Source organism: Seriola aureovittata, chromosome 20, assembly GCF_021018895.1.
Source record: "Seriola aureovittata isolate HTS-2021-v1 ecotype China chromosome 20, ASM2101889v1, whole genome shotgun sequence".
Classification (NCBI taxonomy): domain Eukaryota; kingdom Metazoa; phylum Chordata; class Actinopteri; order Carangiformes; family Carangidae; genus Seriola; species Seriola aureovittata.
The window spans coordinates 15,749,465-15,766,358 of NC_079383.1; the positions used below are offsets into that span (position 1 = coordinate 15,749,465).

Consider the following 16,894-nt stretch of genomic DNA (forward strand, 5'->3'; position numbering starts at 1 on the left):
GCTGTGAGCAGATAAATGACACTTCAAAAAGTGAAGAGGCAAAACTGCCCTGTATTTTATAAGAAAAAAAATCAATAATTAGAGAAAATATGGGGGGAAAAACATCTGCATTTGAGTAGCAGAACAATGCATGGCTAGCATAGCATACATGGCTGTAGACCTACAATGTTCTCCTCATAATACTGAATTAGAGGCTAATGTCTGAGACATGATAAGAAGAGAAGAAATAGAGTAAGAAATAAAAGGGGCCAATCAGGCCAATGTTGAGCGTGTGGTTGTGATGCAGCTGTAGAGATTTGCATCCATGTTCACTTGAGCACCCACTAAAGTGTTCTTCAGATCCAGGACCAACAGGGAAGTTCTTGAGAACTCTGTATAAATGCTAATTGATTTAAAAGTGAAGGGTTTCAATTGTCATACATCTTGACTTAATCTGGCAACCCTGATATCTTTTCTATTTATATTGGTGAAAAATGTATAATAATGTACACAGTATGTCTCTTTTGTCCACCTGCTGCCATCAATCTACCCATTTTTCATCCATCTGTCATGAGTTTATCTGCAATATCAACATGTAAGAAATTAGTGTGTTTTAAAAAGTTCAGTCCTCTGTTTCAGTTTATTGACAGTGAGGGAGGAGGCAGTAGTTAAGGTGTGATAGCTTGTCAAAGAGCAGATCCTTGTCGGTTTTCATTTCCCTCCAACCTACCACTTACGTCTTGAACACTCTGCTGATTGCTGCCACAGAGCAGTAAATGTTGCCTTGAAAAAGTGGAGTGCTGCCTTTTGCAAAACTCTCATAGAAATGGGTAGTTTTGTTTTCCAGAATGCCAGACTGTTCATGTTTGCAAATGTCAACATTTGTAAAAGCTGTTGTTGAGCTCCAGCAGACTGAGGGACCCTGAGGGATTAGAGGAGGCTCTGTTTACCTGCTCTGAGGAATGCTGCCCTGCACGGACGCTTTTGTATCTGTCAGGGACCCAAGGTCACAGTGCCGGGAGAGATGGGCGGCTTTGTCCCTCCCCGAAGTTTCCACCTCACAATATCAACAACAAAACACAATGTGGGAGAAGGAAATGGAATTCCTGCTCATGTTGCAACAGTATTCAGACACTTGGCTTCAATGGCCCCTTTTACCTTTGATAAATCTGTGTGAAAGATGGCTTTTATCATTTTTGTGATTTTAGAACTGAGAAAACTATAAAAGATTCACTTTATTTGTATATTCATATATTTCATACTCCATTTGAACCTCTGCTTCTCTATAGACCTGTACAGTTATTTTGTTTGAAGCATCAAACTTAAATCTTTAAAAACAACCAAAGCGAGAGCCACTGCAGTTTGTTCTATAACCCCTTCAATCTCCCAATACATTCATTTATTTCGTAGTGAACTTAAATAGCAGATTAAGCTCATTTCTTGCTATAAGTATAGGCAGTTCTCTTATAAAAAAAACTATTTACAACTCCCAGCTGTAGAATGATTTTTTAAAACATTTCTCGGCAGCACTATCGGCGATTCACCACATGGTGTCGCACTTGCACAACTTAACAACAAGGCAGCTGGGGGGGAGACTGATGCTGTAATCAATTTCAGAGAGATATGTAGCCTTACAACACCAAAGCACATCTCAAGAGGACACACATACATCACTAAAACCTCACTATTAAGTGCTACATGCACACTCTAAGTCCCTATGAAAATATTGGAGGATTATAGCGATTTGTTAAGACTAACAAATGTTTTACTAAGCTGTGATTTAGACTACAATGACTGTATTTCTTCTGATGGAGCAATCTGACCTCAACCAGCAGACACCAAGAAGCAGATTTAGGGCCAACAAACACACTTCTGTTTAATTTGTCTGCAAGTTAGAAGTTATTTGCGGAGGGCAAACCTCGTTAAATTTAACATGGACTCTCAACATTTCGCAAGCATGCAAAAGGTAGTTCAAAGCGCAATATTTTCGCCATTTTGTAAAAGCTAGCAAAGAGGGCGAAATTGTTTGCTAGCTTTCCCAGTGGGCTAAACTCCCTCAGTTACCATGTAAAACTTGCCACATATTAACTATAACCGTCTAGAATGAATGCTTTGTTCATTATAAAAGATAATTGGACCAAGAAGGAAATATTAACACAACCCTATAACTGATTTGTTTATCAATTAGCTGTCTTAACAACTAATTTAAGACCTTAATATGGCCATAAAATATCTCATAATATTGTTCAAATGTTCCTCTTTGTGTTTCCTGTGAAGCTCATTCAGACAAAGACATGTAACAACTGCAAGTTTGAAGATTTTCTTTATCTCATTTTGTAATAAACATATAAATAATAAACTCTAGACATTTTTGACACATCGCCCTGTTATGAAAGTTAACTGGTATGGTCTGGCTATATAGACTATCCAAACTGTGCATCTGCCGCAGGTCATTTCTATAAAACTATTTCCCTATTACAAAATATGAAAAGAAAAATACATTTTAGTACATTTACAGGAGTTACTTATTAATTTATTTAACGAAACCGTTTCAGTACTACTTTAACTGTTACTGAATTGTCAGAATCTGCATTTAATATTTTTCTCAGAAGAAAACAGAAAAATAGAAACACACAAAAGAAAAAATGCAAGAGAATGCAGACATGAGGCAGAATATCTGTCCCTCTCCGACAACTTAAACGAACAGTTTCCAAAATAATAAAATTCTTAATAAACCAAGCAGTACAAGATTTTTCCAATACTTTCCCAACTACTGTATTTAAATTAAAATATATTCTCATATCTTACACTATTTCAAATAACGAAATGTGATTCGGTAGCGATCTGTCAAAATCTAATTTACAATTCTGTGTATAAAAATATAATTTATGGAACCCCGCGAAGTTTGTTCTCCCCAAAATATAACAGTCAGTTGCACATATATGCACATATGAACATTACAACCTGTCAAAGTTAGCTCCTTTCTACATGGTCTTCTTTCTCTTTGCGCAGTTTTTTTTTCTTTTTCAGTTTTTTCATTTTTTTTCTTCATTTTTTCTTTCTTTTTTTGCATTTGAGATATACAAAAATAGATTATGCACAATTTGCTGCTCACACCGTTTCAGAATCCATTTGTGTGACAGCAGCGAGTTCACATGAGAATAAATTATTCAAAGAGAAACTTTTTAAGGCTCCATTCATTCTTTGAAAGGGGACACATCTTGGAAAAGTCACTGAAATAAATATCCCAACTCCGCTGGGGCCTTTTGTCTTGTTTGTCTGTTTGTTCGTTTTTTAATTATTATTATTATTTTATTTTTTTAATCTACTGAATAGTTCGTGTGTCCTACATTTAAGTCCCATTCTGCTCCTGTAGTAGAGGTTTCAACTCGGGTATACTGACATCCCAAGTGGATGAATCGAGTGGCTGTCCAAGAGCCATGTTCCTAATTGATAAAGGATCTTGGAGTACCAGTGCACTCCGTCGTTCTGTGCACTGGCTTGAGGCTGGGAACTGAAAAGCAATGAGGACACCCAGTGGGCGAGCCTGACAGGTGCCAGGGCCCAGTGCGCCAGGTCATGGTCTTCAATCGCTGCGTAACAAGACGCAAGGACCTGGTCCACGACAACGGTCCCCTGCACGGTCACCGGCGCAAAGGAGCCGTCGTGCTCTTGTGTGTAAATCCGTTTTACGGTCACAGGCTGGAGTCGACTCCGCTCGGGGTCGAAGACGAACACCTTTTGTCCAGGTTGGACTTGGCTGGCGAAGATTGCCGACATCCGCTTGTCCACTTTCTCCGTGTGGTTGTTGTGGCCGACGAAGAGGAGGTGCGCGGCGGTGAGGGTGATTTTCTGGCCCGAGTCGGTTTCGATGACGTAGAAGAGCCTCTTAGTTGTCGAGTCTTGGTCTATGAACATGATGAAGTCGGTGTAAATCATGTTTCCATCCTCATCTGCTGCCAGCACCTTGTCGCCGGTCTGGAGGTCTTTGACCGCCCTTTTGGTACCATCCTGAAGGGTGACAGTGGAGGAGCCTGGGAAGCAGCCACCCGATTTTGCTGCCACTGAATTTTCTGTTAAAAGAAAAATATATTATGGCGTTAAAAAGTGAAATTTGTCAAAACATACGATTTTACACCATCAGAAAATGATTAGGAGCCTATTCATGACTGAAGCCATTGTGGTTCTGCAACATTAAAAAAAAAAAAAAAACATCTTAGAAACACACACAGTGTCCTAAAGCAGTGATATTTAAAGCTTTTAAACACTTTTAGGACTTAAAGATAAGAATCACACGTGCTTTTACGCATTCCAGTTAATGACCACTGCTCCATTCAAAAGCCCATTCAAGAGAATCTCTTTTTTTTTGTTTGTTTGTTTTGCTCGTATTTGTGTTTTCTCCTGCCTCCACACATCGTGGTGGGCCATATGCATTTTGCATAATGATGCCTGTCGGCTCCTCCAAGCCAAATGCGTATTGGCTTGGACCACGTTGTCTGAGACGAGAAAACTGAAAGCCTTGGCTCATCTATTCTTAATTAAAAAACCCAATAAAGAGCAGGCATTGATATTCTAAATCAGCTTGTGGATCGAGCTACTCTCGGTAAAGAACACTTACGCCTTTCCCAGCTACTCTTCCCATATTTACTCAGGTGCAGAAACCTCTATGTGACAATTCACACAAATAGGCGACTCACAACTACTATTTACCCAGTGGAGCCACTTTTCCAAGCCTCTCGAGTCGTAGATTTGAATTTAAATGAGGGCCCGGACTCTTAAATGCTTTCTGTTGTGCAACATCAATGTCCCCTCTTTCTACCACCTCTCCCTGCTTTGTTGTCAGTCTTGATGACAATAATTTTGGCCTTGGTGGAGCTCTCCACATACCAGTCTCTAGGATCACACTGTCCTACACACAGAAAAGGCGGTTTCCTACTCAGAATTTGGGGCTTTTAATCTTCTTTTAAGATTCCCGAGCATGAAATAAGGTGACAACTGAAAACCAGATTTACCCCAACCAATTCAACATTGTTCAGCCAAATCCTTTTGGTAAAGTCGCATGACCCCTAATGACACGTCGGCCTGGCCCATACTGTGATCTCAAAACGTGTGTGCTGAATGATAAATAAGGGATTTATCAATAAAGTCTGAGCTAAGAAAAAGTGCCATGGTTCATCAATCAGTGAGAAGAAATATTTTCTAAGCCCCGTAGGTGTCCCATTGCTTAGTGAAGGCCTAAGAGGAAGATTATTTCAGCCAAAAGTGAGCCACAATAAAGGTCTTAAAATTAAAAATTAAATGTCAAAGCTAGAGCAAATGAGATCCAAAATAAAGAAGTTAACAGGCAAGTTTTTTTTTCTGTTTATCCCCTATATGACCAAACCCAAAAATGTTAGGCTACCTAATTTAGAACTAACAACGCAACTTGCAGAATCTTATTTTGGCTGCAGCTGCTGTGCAGAAATCCACAGAACAAAATGATTTGCTTTTCTGGGTCACACTGAGGAGCCTTGTTAGATTATGGCCGTGGTTCCCACCAGGAGACAGTGTGGGGCGATGTAAGATCAAGAAATAAGCTGCATGGGAAATGCTCATAACGCCACAGGCAGGGATGTGCCGCATACATCATTCATGGAAATATATATTTACATTTTCCGACTCCAAAAGCGACTTAAAATTAATCGTTATGCTGCAACTTTTGGTTTCTGCACTTCAACTATCTCGTCAGATAAATATTGAGATCTCGCTTGTTATTAATCATTCAATGAATGATACTTTTTTTGCTTTATAGCTGATCATCAGCTGTGCAATAAGACACACTTTATTACACGTCTTCTCTCACATGTAGTTTCTTGGAGCTTGTGAATGTGGCAGCTGATTGGTCACTGAAATCAAGTTGTTTTTTTGGACACTTGCATAACTTGCTTAACTTCATTACATCTAATCTACTCTTTACTCACAAGCAACTGATGAAAGTCTGATTTTGCATGAACCTTTCCTAGGAGATAAAGCAGGGCTGCAGTTTCCCTGAGCTGCACCTGCTCTTTTAGATGATTACAATCGCACCTGACGGAAAATGAGCGCTGGTGATAGACTTGGGTCATTTTCTCCTGCAGCCAGCATCGTGGCGCGCATGAGAGATTTTCTAAAGGCACAACAAAGTGGCTTTCCTCCCGTCCCGCAGTCATTACCTGCTTTCACAGAGCAGTGAATGTGGGCTTTGGATTCATAATAGACCCAGTCGAATCCGGCTTCCACCGCCAGCCTGGACAGAGTGCCGTATTTGCTCTTGTCTCTGTCTGAGGTGGTGATGTCCACAGCCCTGCCCTCGTAGTGAAGAGACTCCTCAAAGTGGTGCCCGTCCTCGTCCCAGCCCTCGGTGACCCGCAGCTTTACCCCGGGCCACTGGTTCATCACTGAGATGGCCAGCGAGTTCAGCTTGTCTTTACATCTCTGCGGGAAGGAAGAAATGGATCAGTTAGTCACCTGTTGTGTCATAGATTGGGTCGTAGCTCGCAGGTATAAGCTGCCCTGGCGCGTAAAGTGAAAGGAAGCCTGAGTTTAAAATAGCATCTGCCACCACAGTCTTTTTTTTCTATTGACACATTTTTGTTGCCAAGACTATCAGGTGCTCATAACTGTCTAAAAATATATCATCTTTTGGTTAGAGAAATAAAATATTAGACTGCATGCGCCGCACTTAGAGGGTTTCTCCTTATACCCCCCCCACCCCCACCCCACCCCCAAGAATATACCTTCCCGACAGATTCATGGGATGTTTTCTTGATCTCTGCTGTATCTTATATAATAATAACAATTAAAAAAAATCATATCTGGGCTCACTGAGGCCTCGCCCACGCCTCTCCATCCCCACCTGACGCCCCTGATTCCTCCCAGCTGAGGTGAAACACACTGCAGCTCTGATCCTGAATGTGAGCTTGCATTTCTCAGTGTGAGCAGCAGCGTCAGAGGGCACATCTCGGATAAGAAAGCTGCTGATGAAATATTGATAAGGCACCGCATTCGCTTCACTGGCCTATAACATATGGGTCTTTGGTCTTGGAAAGGTGCGAGCAGCGTCCCTTTCTATCCAAAAAAAAAAAAAAGTGTTGCATTGAGCACAACACGTATACATTATATATTCATGAGTTTGTATTAGGTCATGAAATCACCGACTTTTTTGTTGGTTGCAACTTGTCTGTTTTCTTTGAATAAATAATTGATATGCAGATGATATGAAGATGATCTTCAAGAGCAGCTGAAGCCTTAAAATATCTGGAGTTTGTCCTATAAATAAATCGTCGCACCCCAACCTCTCTGCGCTCTCTCAATGAAGATGCTTGGCCTTCTCCAAGACAACTATTCTCAACACTCAACCAATATGTCAAATAAAACATCACAAAGAGTCTTTTCAGTCCAACCGCGGAGGGAAACTTTCATTATTCTCCTCCTGCAAAGTCTTGGAAACGTGACATGCCTCCTTAAGTCGTGGTGTTTTGGCTGCTGACTGACAGACTTGTGAAATATCCAGGGATGGTATGGGCGCACAGAGAAGCGTCTATGTGTGACCCACTGTCCTCTTCCCTTATGGACAGGCTGTGTGTCCTAAAGGAAGAATGTTCACACAGACCCAAAAACTCGTATAACAAAAAAGAAAAAAAGAGGTTCCTCATATATCAGTGGCTGTTTTATGAGGATATCACACTTGTAGAATGTGTTGAATAAAAAACAGCTCCCTAAAAAACCTCCCACATTCTGAGTGGGTTTGTCGGAGTCAAGAGCCGTAAAGCTTAACCTATTTATTAATTCATTAGGTCGTGTGCCGCAAATCAAGCCAAATTCTGCTCAGCCACCGTGAAGCCCAGCAGGGTGCCCCGGACCGGCGCTTTGTGCTCGGGGTAAAGTTGTTCAACAGCCTCCCTCTTAATCTTTTCACAAATGATTTGGTTAGAGGAAACACTTATCAGCTACCTGTCAGTGCAAACAAGCCGCCAGCTCATCTCTTTTCCGACTCGTTTGCACTGTGGGCAGGGACTGCAGGCTCCTAATAGTGCTACACTGCAAAAAAATAAACACTTCTAATCTAGTAGGAACTTTTCTTAAACGATAAAAGTAACCTTTTCCAGTGAGGGTGGTGTGATTTCACAAGGCAAATCGTGTGTTTTCTTGAATCTTGAGTCGTTTTCTTGTCACAAAATCTACCCAACACCTTATTCTGCTTTATAGATTGTCTGGGAAATTCTTGAAACAAGGGAAACTTCATTAGAAATAAGTGGAATTTAGGAGATCGAGCAATCTGGCTGCTCGACCATGGAACATTTCCACTTATTTTGTGTCAGATAATATTCTACTACTGGAAGTGCATCTGGCATTTGCGGTTGAAGATGGACATTTTGCAGCTCAGCCTCCAAACTGATGCTCCTGCTCACTGTAGGCCCCCGTCACTTCAGGAAACATCTATATATCCATCTGTAAATGTCTGTAAAACACCTCTCCTGGCAGCGTTCCTGGGAGTGAGCTGTATCTTAATAGTTAAGGGAGTAGGTGCTTGTTCAAGCGCTCCTTCAAGTATCAAATATTATAGTCATGATTAGACCTCAGTGGATTGATTGATTGATTCACTTATTGCACACACCTAGGGGAGCTACAGCGGGCACGTGCCTTGTTTCATGTATGCGTACAACATCAATTTTCTACAACGCATGATAACGTGTAAAGTTCATTATATTAATGCGTAAACCTCCGTGCGTAAAAACCCACCGGATTCATGCGTAAAGCCGCGGGACAGCGCAAAGACTGTTGGCACAGCGTAAATCCTCATGTGATAATGCTTATGCCTTTGTCAGAGTAGTCTAAAAAACCGCTACAGTCACTCTCATTTGAATGTACATGCTTTAATTTGATGGTTTTGCAATGGCACGTACGATAAAGAAAATCTCACCTGTTTTAACTTACTATGGCCTCCCGCTGACCAAAGGTCATAAGTTCAAATTGCGTCTCAGGCCCAGTCAGGGGTGCCTAAAAGCCCTTTCATGTACATTTCACACTTAGAGTCGGTCGTTGGCTTTTCTGTAAACGCTCGGATGCTGAATGGGAAACGGATGATGAACCAGAAGCCGCAACTACTCTGATTAAAAAAAAAAAAAATATATATATATATATATATATATATATATTTATATATATACCTCTGTAAAACAAGAAACATCTCTTAAAATGTTATTTAAAGGCTCCAAAACAGACAAAACCCTTTGTCAGAGGATTTGCCACCTCGTTTGTATGATTTGATACAGACCTGCAAACACAAGTGTTTATACAGCAGGTGGGGCATTTGACTCAGATTGAAAGCCTTATAATGAAGACACGTTTCTCTATATTCTCACAAATGAATGAAATAAGAGGCAAATGAAGCCGTTCTTCTGTTTTCTGGAAACCCTGGAACCTCCACGAGGAACCCTATGGGGGAGTGGGGGTGGGGGTTCCTGAACCCCACTTTGCGCATCACATCCCCACGCGCCTGTAATTTCATGATCTGTGTGTATGAGAACCTATAGGTTTATGACAGAGGAGATGTGGGGAGGGCTGAGAGGGACGCCGAGACCGCACGCACAGTGAATATTTCATCGGAGCTCGTGCTCATGCATGGTGCGAGGCACGGGTTCAGGGACTCCGGCGCGCGCCCGGCGTCATCACCACCAGCACCACCACCATCACCACCGGCATTTTATTATTACTGAGCCAGTATCACCCAAGCGCTTTTAATAATTCACCAGCATCTGAGTGCTAAAAGTCATGCTGAAGAGACGCGGCATCCTGCAGCCTACATCTCTCCGACGTCTTGTGAGCCTCATCTTATCTGTACTGAACTAACTGCCTACATGAGGATGGAGTATTTAAAAAAGATGTCATCTTCCATGCAAGTGCATTTGTAAAAGGCACCATCACCTCTGTGCGCCTCGCTCCTATAATTGACCGAGTCCCACCCATTTATGAAGTCCTGAACACTCTCAAAGAAATGTCACTGTTTTCATGCACTGATGCACACCATACGAAAAGCTAAATTACAGCAGCCTGTGCGAGAAAATGTCTGAATGAGCCACGCCATGCCTGAATAAGCCCGGCTGTTTGAATCGGTGCGCATCCCCAGGGCTGGAATAAAGAAAAGGCGCTTTAAACAAGCTGTAATGTAAAGCTTCAATATGCAGCAAACACTGAATGTCTTCATGAAATATAAGGTAATATGAATGTACGCCTATAAGGCAACAAATACTGTTTCACAGAGATACAAATATAGATATGAGGAGAGGGGCACATTAATATTTTAAATACACTGTCACAATCATGAAGGCCGAGTGTCCTGACTGTCCGCCTGCACATTACTTCTCCAGCTGGATTTCTACATTCGCTTCAAGCCTGCAGCCTTCGAAAACTCCCATGCTGGTGCATAAAGCGCATCTGCTTTTACAGTGAAGTTAAAAGGCTCAGTGTGAAGAGTTCAGCAGCGGGTAAAAACAGACTTCACTTAAGGTGCGCAATCAGTCTGACAAGGAGGTTGTTGCAGTGCGCAGTGATGGTGCGTTAGGAGACGGGCAGTAGGGGAAAAAAGGTTATTCTGTCTCCTTACCTGAGTCATTAGCCTGTCGGCACCGGTGTTCTCCTCATCCTTGAATATGATGTCTGTGTTATAATTGGGAGTCAGTTCTTTAAATCGCTCGGAGTTTCTTGTGATCTTGCCTTCGTATCTGCCGCTTGCCCCGAGGGTCTTCTCCGCCACGTTGGGGATGAACTGCTTGTACGCAAGAGGTGTCAGCTTCTTCGGGTGTCTTCTCCTGCCGTAGCCCCTGCCCGGTCCGCATCCCATCCCAGAGGACACCAAGGACAAGCAGATGAGACCGACCAATACGATTCTGGTCCAGAGCAGCATTTTTGTCCTTTAAGATCTCAAACGAGTCGCCGCTGCTATCTCTACCGTCTGCCTCTCCCGGCTCTCGCAATGTCCTTGTCTCCTCCTCTACTTCGCCTTCGCCTGGTCTCTACCGTGGCAGGTGCGGAAATGAACGCCTCAGACAAATGGTAATAACGGGGCACATCGAAGGAGGGTTAAAAAAAAGTAGTGAGGGAATTAAAAGCCACGGGATCTCTAGTCGAGCTGCAGCCGCTTGTGTGAGGCGACCGCTTTTACTGCTTTGTATTATAGCACCGATCTATAGCAGGGGAGGGACTTGATTGGCTCGCCTAGACAAACCCTCCTGATGTTATCCCACAAAAAAATCTTAAAAGATTTCTTCCACCTGAGGGTTAGCCTGTGTCGCGGGGAGGAGGGGCAGTTCCATGGGAAAACATCAATTATATACCGTTTTTTTTTCACCCTCCCATTTTCCAGATTTCACAGGGAAGGCAGGACAGACAGGAGCAGTGGCACAGTGCTGAGCTCAAATCTGAAGCAATGTAGTTGAAGTGATTTCAATGTGTGTGCGGTAATTGAAGTGCGTCTGGAAGAACTTTCCGCACAGAATGCATTTCCCAGGAGAATAAAACTGCTCGTGGACGCGCACTGCGCATGCCGCGCGTTGGAAGAGTTTGCTGTGACCCCATATCTACAGAATTAATAAATAAACCTAACGAAGAGTTTACTTAGTGTGCTAAATATTAGATTGGTGGATTTAAAGTCGAAATGGCTTCTAAGACAGACTAATGCCAACGCGAATATACGCACGAAAATGACTTTGGAGACGTCTCATTCCACTTTGGTAAATACAAGTCTAGAAAAGCTGAACAAATATAACGGCATTTACATCTTGGCTTGAAACTACTCAGACTCTGTCAAACTTCAGCAAAACTTAAAAATAAACCTGCACTCTATCCAGTGCGCGTGCCGTGCGCCCTTGTTGCACCCTGCATTTTTACGCATCAAAAAATGCATTTTATTCTTTTAATGATTCTTCCTCCCCATTCACTTTTTGTCCACGTCTGTATTCAACTAATTATAGTACATTGTTACAACTCTGACTCACATCATGAAGTTAACTCCTTAAGAATGAGGGAGGGAACGGTACGGACTTAGTAGACAATAGTAAATGAGGCTTTAGAAGGTGTATCCCAGAACTGTCCGACTCATCCAAGGCGGATTCTCATTGGAACCAGCCGCTTTAATGCTTAAATGTTCTGCATGTAGCTGTTATGAGTCAAGGGTCAACCATAGGCTCTCTCTCTTCCTTCCAAAGTCCACTTCATTGACAGGTTTTCTCTTGGAAACCGCTTTATTTACTGGCCATGATAGTGGCATACGTGTTTGTGCCTAACTCCAACTTTCTCTTTTCTCCCTCCTTTAAAGGAGAAGGGAAAAGGGGGGTCTTCTTGCACTCATGGCAAACAGTAACACCCAACACTCCTGTAATCAATTCTCCACCCGTTATGATTTTGCTTAGATGTTCAAATATATTTGGTTTCAATCACCAACCTTCCTCTGCTGTTTTTTGCCCAAACACACAGATAATCATGTTCCTGTGATTAGAGCTAATTCAAGTCATATTTTAATGTTGTTGATTAAACCTGCATTGCACCATCACAAAACATCACTGTGTCCACATTCAAGGTATATTAGTTCAGAGAGACATAGATATCTAAAATGTCTCAGGAAGGAAAAGTATTTGTGTGATAACAAACAGTAATTACAGGAAGAGGGACTGTTTTGGAGCAACTTTAGCTCTCATCACAGTGACTGTGTGGCACAGGTGCTCTGAAGTGAGGACAGATAAACCAGCCTTTGGTGTGGCTTCAGTCTCATTAAACCTCACTCTGGCTGACCTCCAGTCTGGTGTTGTTCAGTCTGTGCCAGGCTCGTGGCACCACAACCGGCGCAGGTGAGACAGCCTGCCGCTCACTGAGACCATGAACATCAAGTCTTGGCCAAAAGATGGCTTGTGCACTTGGCACACTGCTGTGTAACCCCGACCAAAATACTCGACTACCAGTGATGGCTTTCAGCCTACGTATCGCTGAATCCCCACTGTTTTTGCTAAATGTCATGGAGATTCTCAAGATGTCTTTGTTAGACCTCAGCAGCTGTCTCTGCAGACGTGCTGTTCAAACACAGAGCTGACAGCAGTTGTGGTGCCCTGAGGGACACTGGAGGTGCTGTTTGGCCCCAGGTCAGAGTCTTGGTTCAGGTGTCACAGCTCTGAGATAAAACCTGGCATGCCACACAAATGTCTCAAAACCACAGAGATAGGAAGAGGAGGCAGTAACAGTCCTTAGAGGTCTGAATCCTCACATGCCAAAAGTATAAGGGTGTAATAATAATAATGATAATAACAGAGACTGTAAGGGGTTCTTTGTAAATGAACCAAGTCACAAAATGTGATGCTAAGTGAAATGAATAATGCAGAGATTGCAATGAATAATGCAGCCTAAAGAGCAAGGTGTGCTGATGTGACAGACTAGATTTGAACTTGAGTTTCTCCCACAGAGGAAACCAAGCATCTATCTGCTCGACCTGGGGCAAATAGTATTTGCAAACATTACACTTCATTGTTTGGTTTTGGCCTCCTCCAGTGCCAGATGGGTGGAGTTTGCAACTGGAATGGAAATCACAGCCGACAGTCTGGCCGATTAATCATCAAGTATCTAAGCTCAATTTAGCATTTGAACTTTTGATTGAGAAATTATCTGATAGTGTCTGAAACACTCAAAAACCTTAAAGCAAACAGCAAAAATACTTGCGGTATTGCTACTGTTCAGGGTGAATGCATGCTGTGATGTAAACAACATGTCACCATACTGTTGCAGGGTTAACACATGATCAAGAGTAATATATTCACACATGTATGGACAATTTAGAATTTCCCCTTCAGCTTCAGAATAGCCGTTTTCAGTTTGCCAAATGGATTTTGAAAGGATTTTATAAACCCAGCACCTAAAACCACAAAGGAGCGCATAATCCTGTGATTTAAGTTATAACAAGCAAAGTGGAAATTTTCACCTGACAACAGCATGATCCATGTTTTTTGGAAGCCTGTGTGTTATAAAACCTATCTTAACATCACAATGAAAGAATTCTTTCAGGTCTCAAACAAAGTAAACAGCTTCCAAAAACCAAGACCTGTACCGCTATGTGACGCTCTGTGACTCACTTTTCACTGACCTTAGTTTTGCATATGAGGGTGACACAGCAAAACTGAGGCTGATTTTATGAAATAATTCTGGAGGGATTGAGGCCATTACACAATTCATATTAAGAAGCCTGTTGCATGTGATGGCTAATCCAATGTGAGGCGTGAAAACGGCCAATGAGTCATCAGTTTTTGGACCCTTCTGTGTCCCATCGCGACCTGCACCCTCAAAACACAGACATCACATCCGCTCACTTAACCCTCTGCCTGCTCTGAAATGTCTACATCTGCTCCGTTGCACCGTCTTTCTTTAAAAAGCTCACTCTTCAGCCTGACATTCAAGGGAATTAAGAGATATGCTTCGAATCAGACTAAATCCACACCCATGTTTGATTTCTTGTGCCACAGTCTCGATCAAGCATGAGCGAGATGCAACTAGAAGTGGTTGAGCAGTTTTTCACCAGTGTAAGTCCCCCCAATTACTGCTTTAAAGCCTCCTCCTGTCTGAATGTTTTGTAACATTGTTAGACGGATTAGGACTACAGAATAATCACGCACAAACATATAAGTAGTGTCAGGCTTTCTGTGTTGTTTTCCTTTGCTGAAAACATGGTTTCCTTTCTTCCAGCCCAACAGAAAGCTGGCCCTACCACAACTCATTGTGGTTTTCTCTCACAGGTGGGGTCTGCATTCAAACCTTTATCCTGTTCTGAACTTTTGACAAAGAGCTGATAGCACAGACACGTCGCCTTGTATCCCGTGAACATGTGTACTCTTTTGTCAGCGTAATAAAGTTTGAATAATCTTCCTCTAAATGGTTTATCTAAGCCGCACGCATCAAGCATTATGAAGAAGTAAAGAGTCAAAATTCAGCTGAACAGATTCAAGTGCCCTGAGGCTACTCTGTCAAGCACAATGGAAATTTCACAATACAGTATCTGGAATCACAGCCCTCAGCGTGCCCCGGAGTCTGTAAAGGCATTTTATTTGCACTCTCCAGCCGCTCCCAATACTTAAACATTAAACGCCAAGGCTAGACAGGCAAAACCACTTTGAACTGCAGTGCAGGGTGAACTCAGTGGGAGGGGAAGGAGGTGAGTGACTGGAGAGCGGGGGGCTGGCGGTGTGTGCGATACTCCGCCAGGTGAGTCAGTGCTGGCCACCGTGCAACACCATCACAATCTTAGGCAACAGTGACGGAGAAGGGAAGGGCTCGGTGCTATTGATGAAGTATTGAAGTATGAGTAGTTGTTTGCTGTCAGTCCTAACTGAGTTTCTGAGGAAACACTGTAAAGAATTTGCATGTAAACATTTTGTTTTCCCTGTTTCTGAGCCACCAGAATTTTCTTTAATTTCTTTAGGAAAAACAGTTAATGCCACTGGAGTGAGATTATTTAAATTTTTCATAAAACAATCTGGTTAGTTTCAGTTTCTTGACAGTATATGTGGCTGAGTCCAGTTCACTTGTGGTTATATTGTAAAGGTAGTTCAGCATTTTAGGAAATAACATTTATTTTCATTTTGTGCCAAGAGTTAGATGAGAAGATTGATATGATTCTTGCATCTATGCTAAAATATGAAGCTACAGTCAACATCCAGTTATCTTAGCTTAGCACAAACAGTAACTCTAAGCAAGATAGGAATTCATATTTCCCAAGATGCTACTATTTCTTAATCTTGAAAAAAGAATCGTAAAGGGATATTAAATTATAAGACAGGAGACAACAAAAAAAAAAAGGAATGGTCAAAATTAATGCAGCAGTGGCCGATATATCTTAACTTTTACTCTTCGAATGGCTCAAGTTCAGAAAACACTTGATCCCACAATTCCCATAATGCAACTCAACAGTGTCTTCTGTGAGATCATACCTGCCTGGTAAACGCCCACATCTTTCAAACTCATTCATGTTCCGAGTTTTGCTAATAATTTAAAGTTTCAAGCCTAATCAGAGATAACCTCGATGACATCACTATGACATCATCAGGGTTAGTCGTAGAACCTCTCGAGACTGATCTTCATGCGTAAAATCAGTGTGGTGTCGTTTTAATCAAAACACCACCAGTGACTCAAAGTCATAAAGTTGTGAAACACTCTATGTCTGACTGAAGTATCAAACTTAATCGCACTGTAAGATCGGTTATGCAGATACACTTTTTCGAGATGAGCAATCTGCTCCAACATGAACTCTTCAACATTTGCTTTCATTAAAGTGAGGACACTGATTCTATCTCTCTAATGAGCCCTGAGTGCTTCGAGTGTGTGCCATTTCACCCCAGGCTACAAAAATGGAGGTTATAATTCCCTTATGACTAAAATGAGGTGTAGGAACACAACAAACAGCAGGAAAACTTCATCACGCCCCGTTAGCAGACTACTACCCACGCTAACCACACAAACCACCTGTGTGACTGATAGTCAATTATGATATGCTAACATGCTGCTCAGGCATTCCTCTCCTCAATCAGCTCTTTCTCATCTGCCTTGATGATATCTGCAAAACAATGTGTCAGTCATCAAATTGATGCCCAGTTGTTTATTTGTTAGGTTGTTTGGGTAAATATAGATTACTTGCATATTTCAAATTAATAAACATTACTAAATGTAATTTCCTGTGCTATGGCATTCCAGTTTCCCCTTTGATTTACACCAAAGTTGATTTGCCGCAGATATTCCAATTTATCAAAAAGAGGAAGTCCTGGCGTGCTCTGTGGTGTCACCTTCTGTGTTAAATCAAGGTTGACAGCGATCAGTTCCACAGCAAACTATATCCTTCCCGCTTTGTGCATTCATTCAAACTTTACTA

At 42.1% G+C, this 16,894-nt stretch overlaps 1 protein-coding gene across 1 annotated transcript; it reads right to left on the reverse strand.

Moving 5' to 3' along the window:
* Window positions 1–2,289: 2,289 nt before the first annotated feature.
* shha (sonic hedgehog signaling molecule a) lies at window positions 2,290–11,247 on the reverse strand. The gene is made up of 3 exons (XM_056363738.1): window positions 10,604–11,247; window positions 6,171–6,432; window positions 2,290–4,052 (listed from the first exon to the last, which is right to left on the reverse strand). The coding sequence occupies exons 1-3, from the start codon at window positions 10,901–10,903 to the stop codon at window positions 3,364–3,366; spliced, it is 1,251 nt and encodes a 416-aa protein (XP_056219713.1). The 5' UTR covers window positions 10,904–11,247; the 3' UTR covers window positions 2,290–3,363.
* Window positions 11,248–16,894: the final 5,647 nt, after the last annotated feature.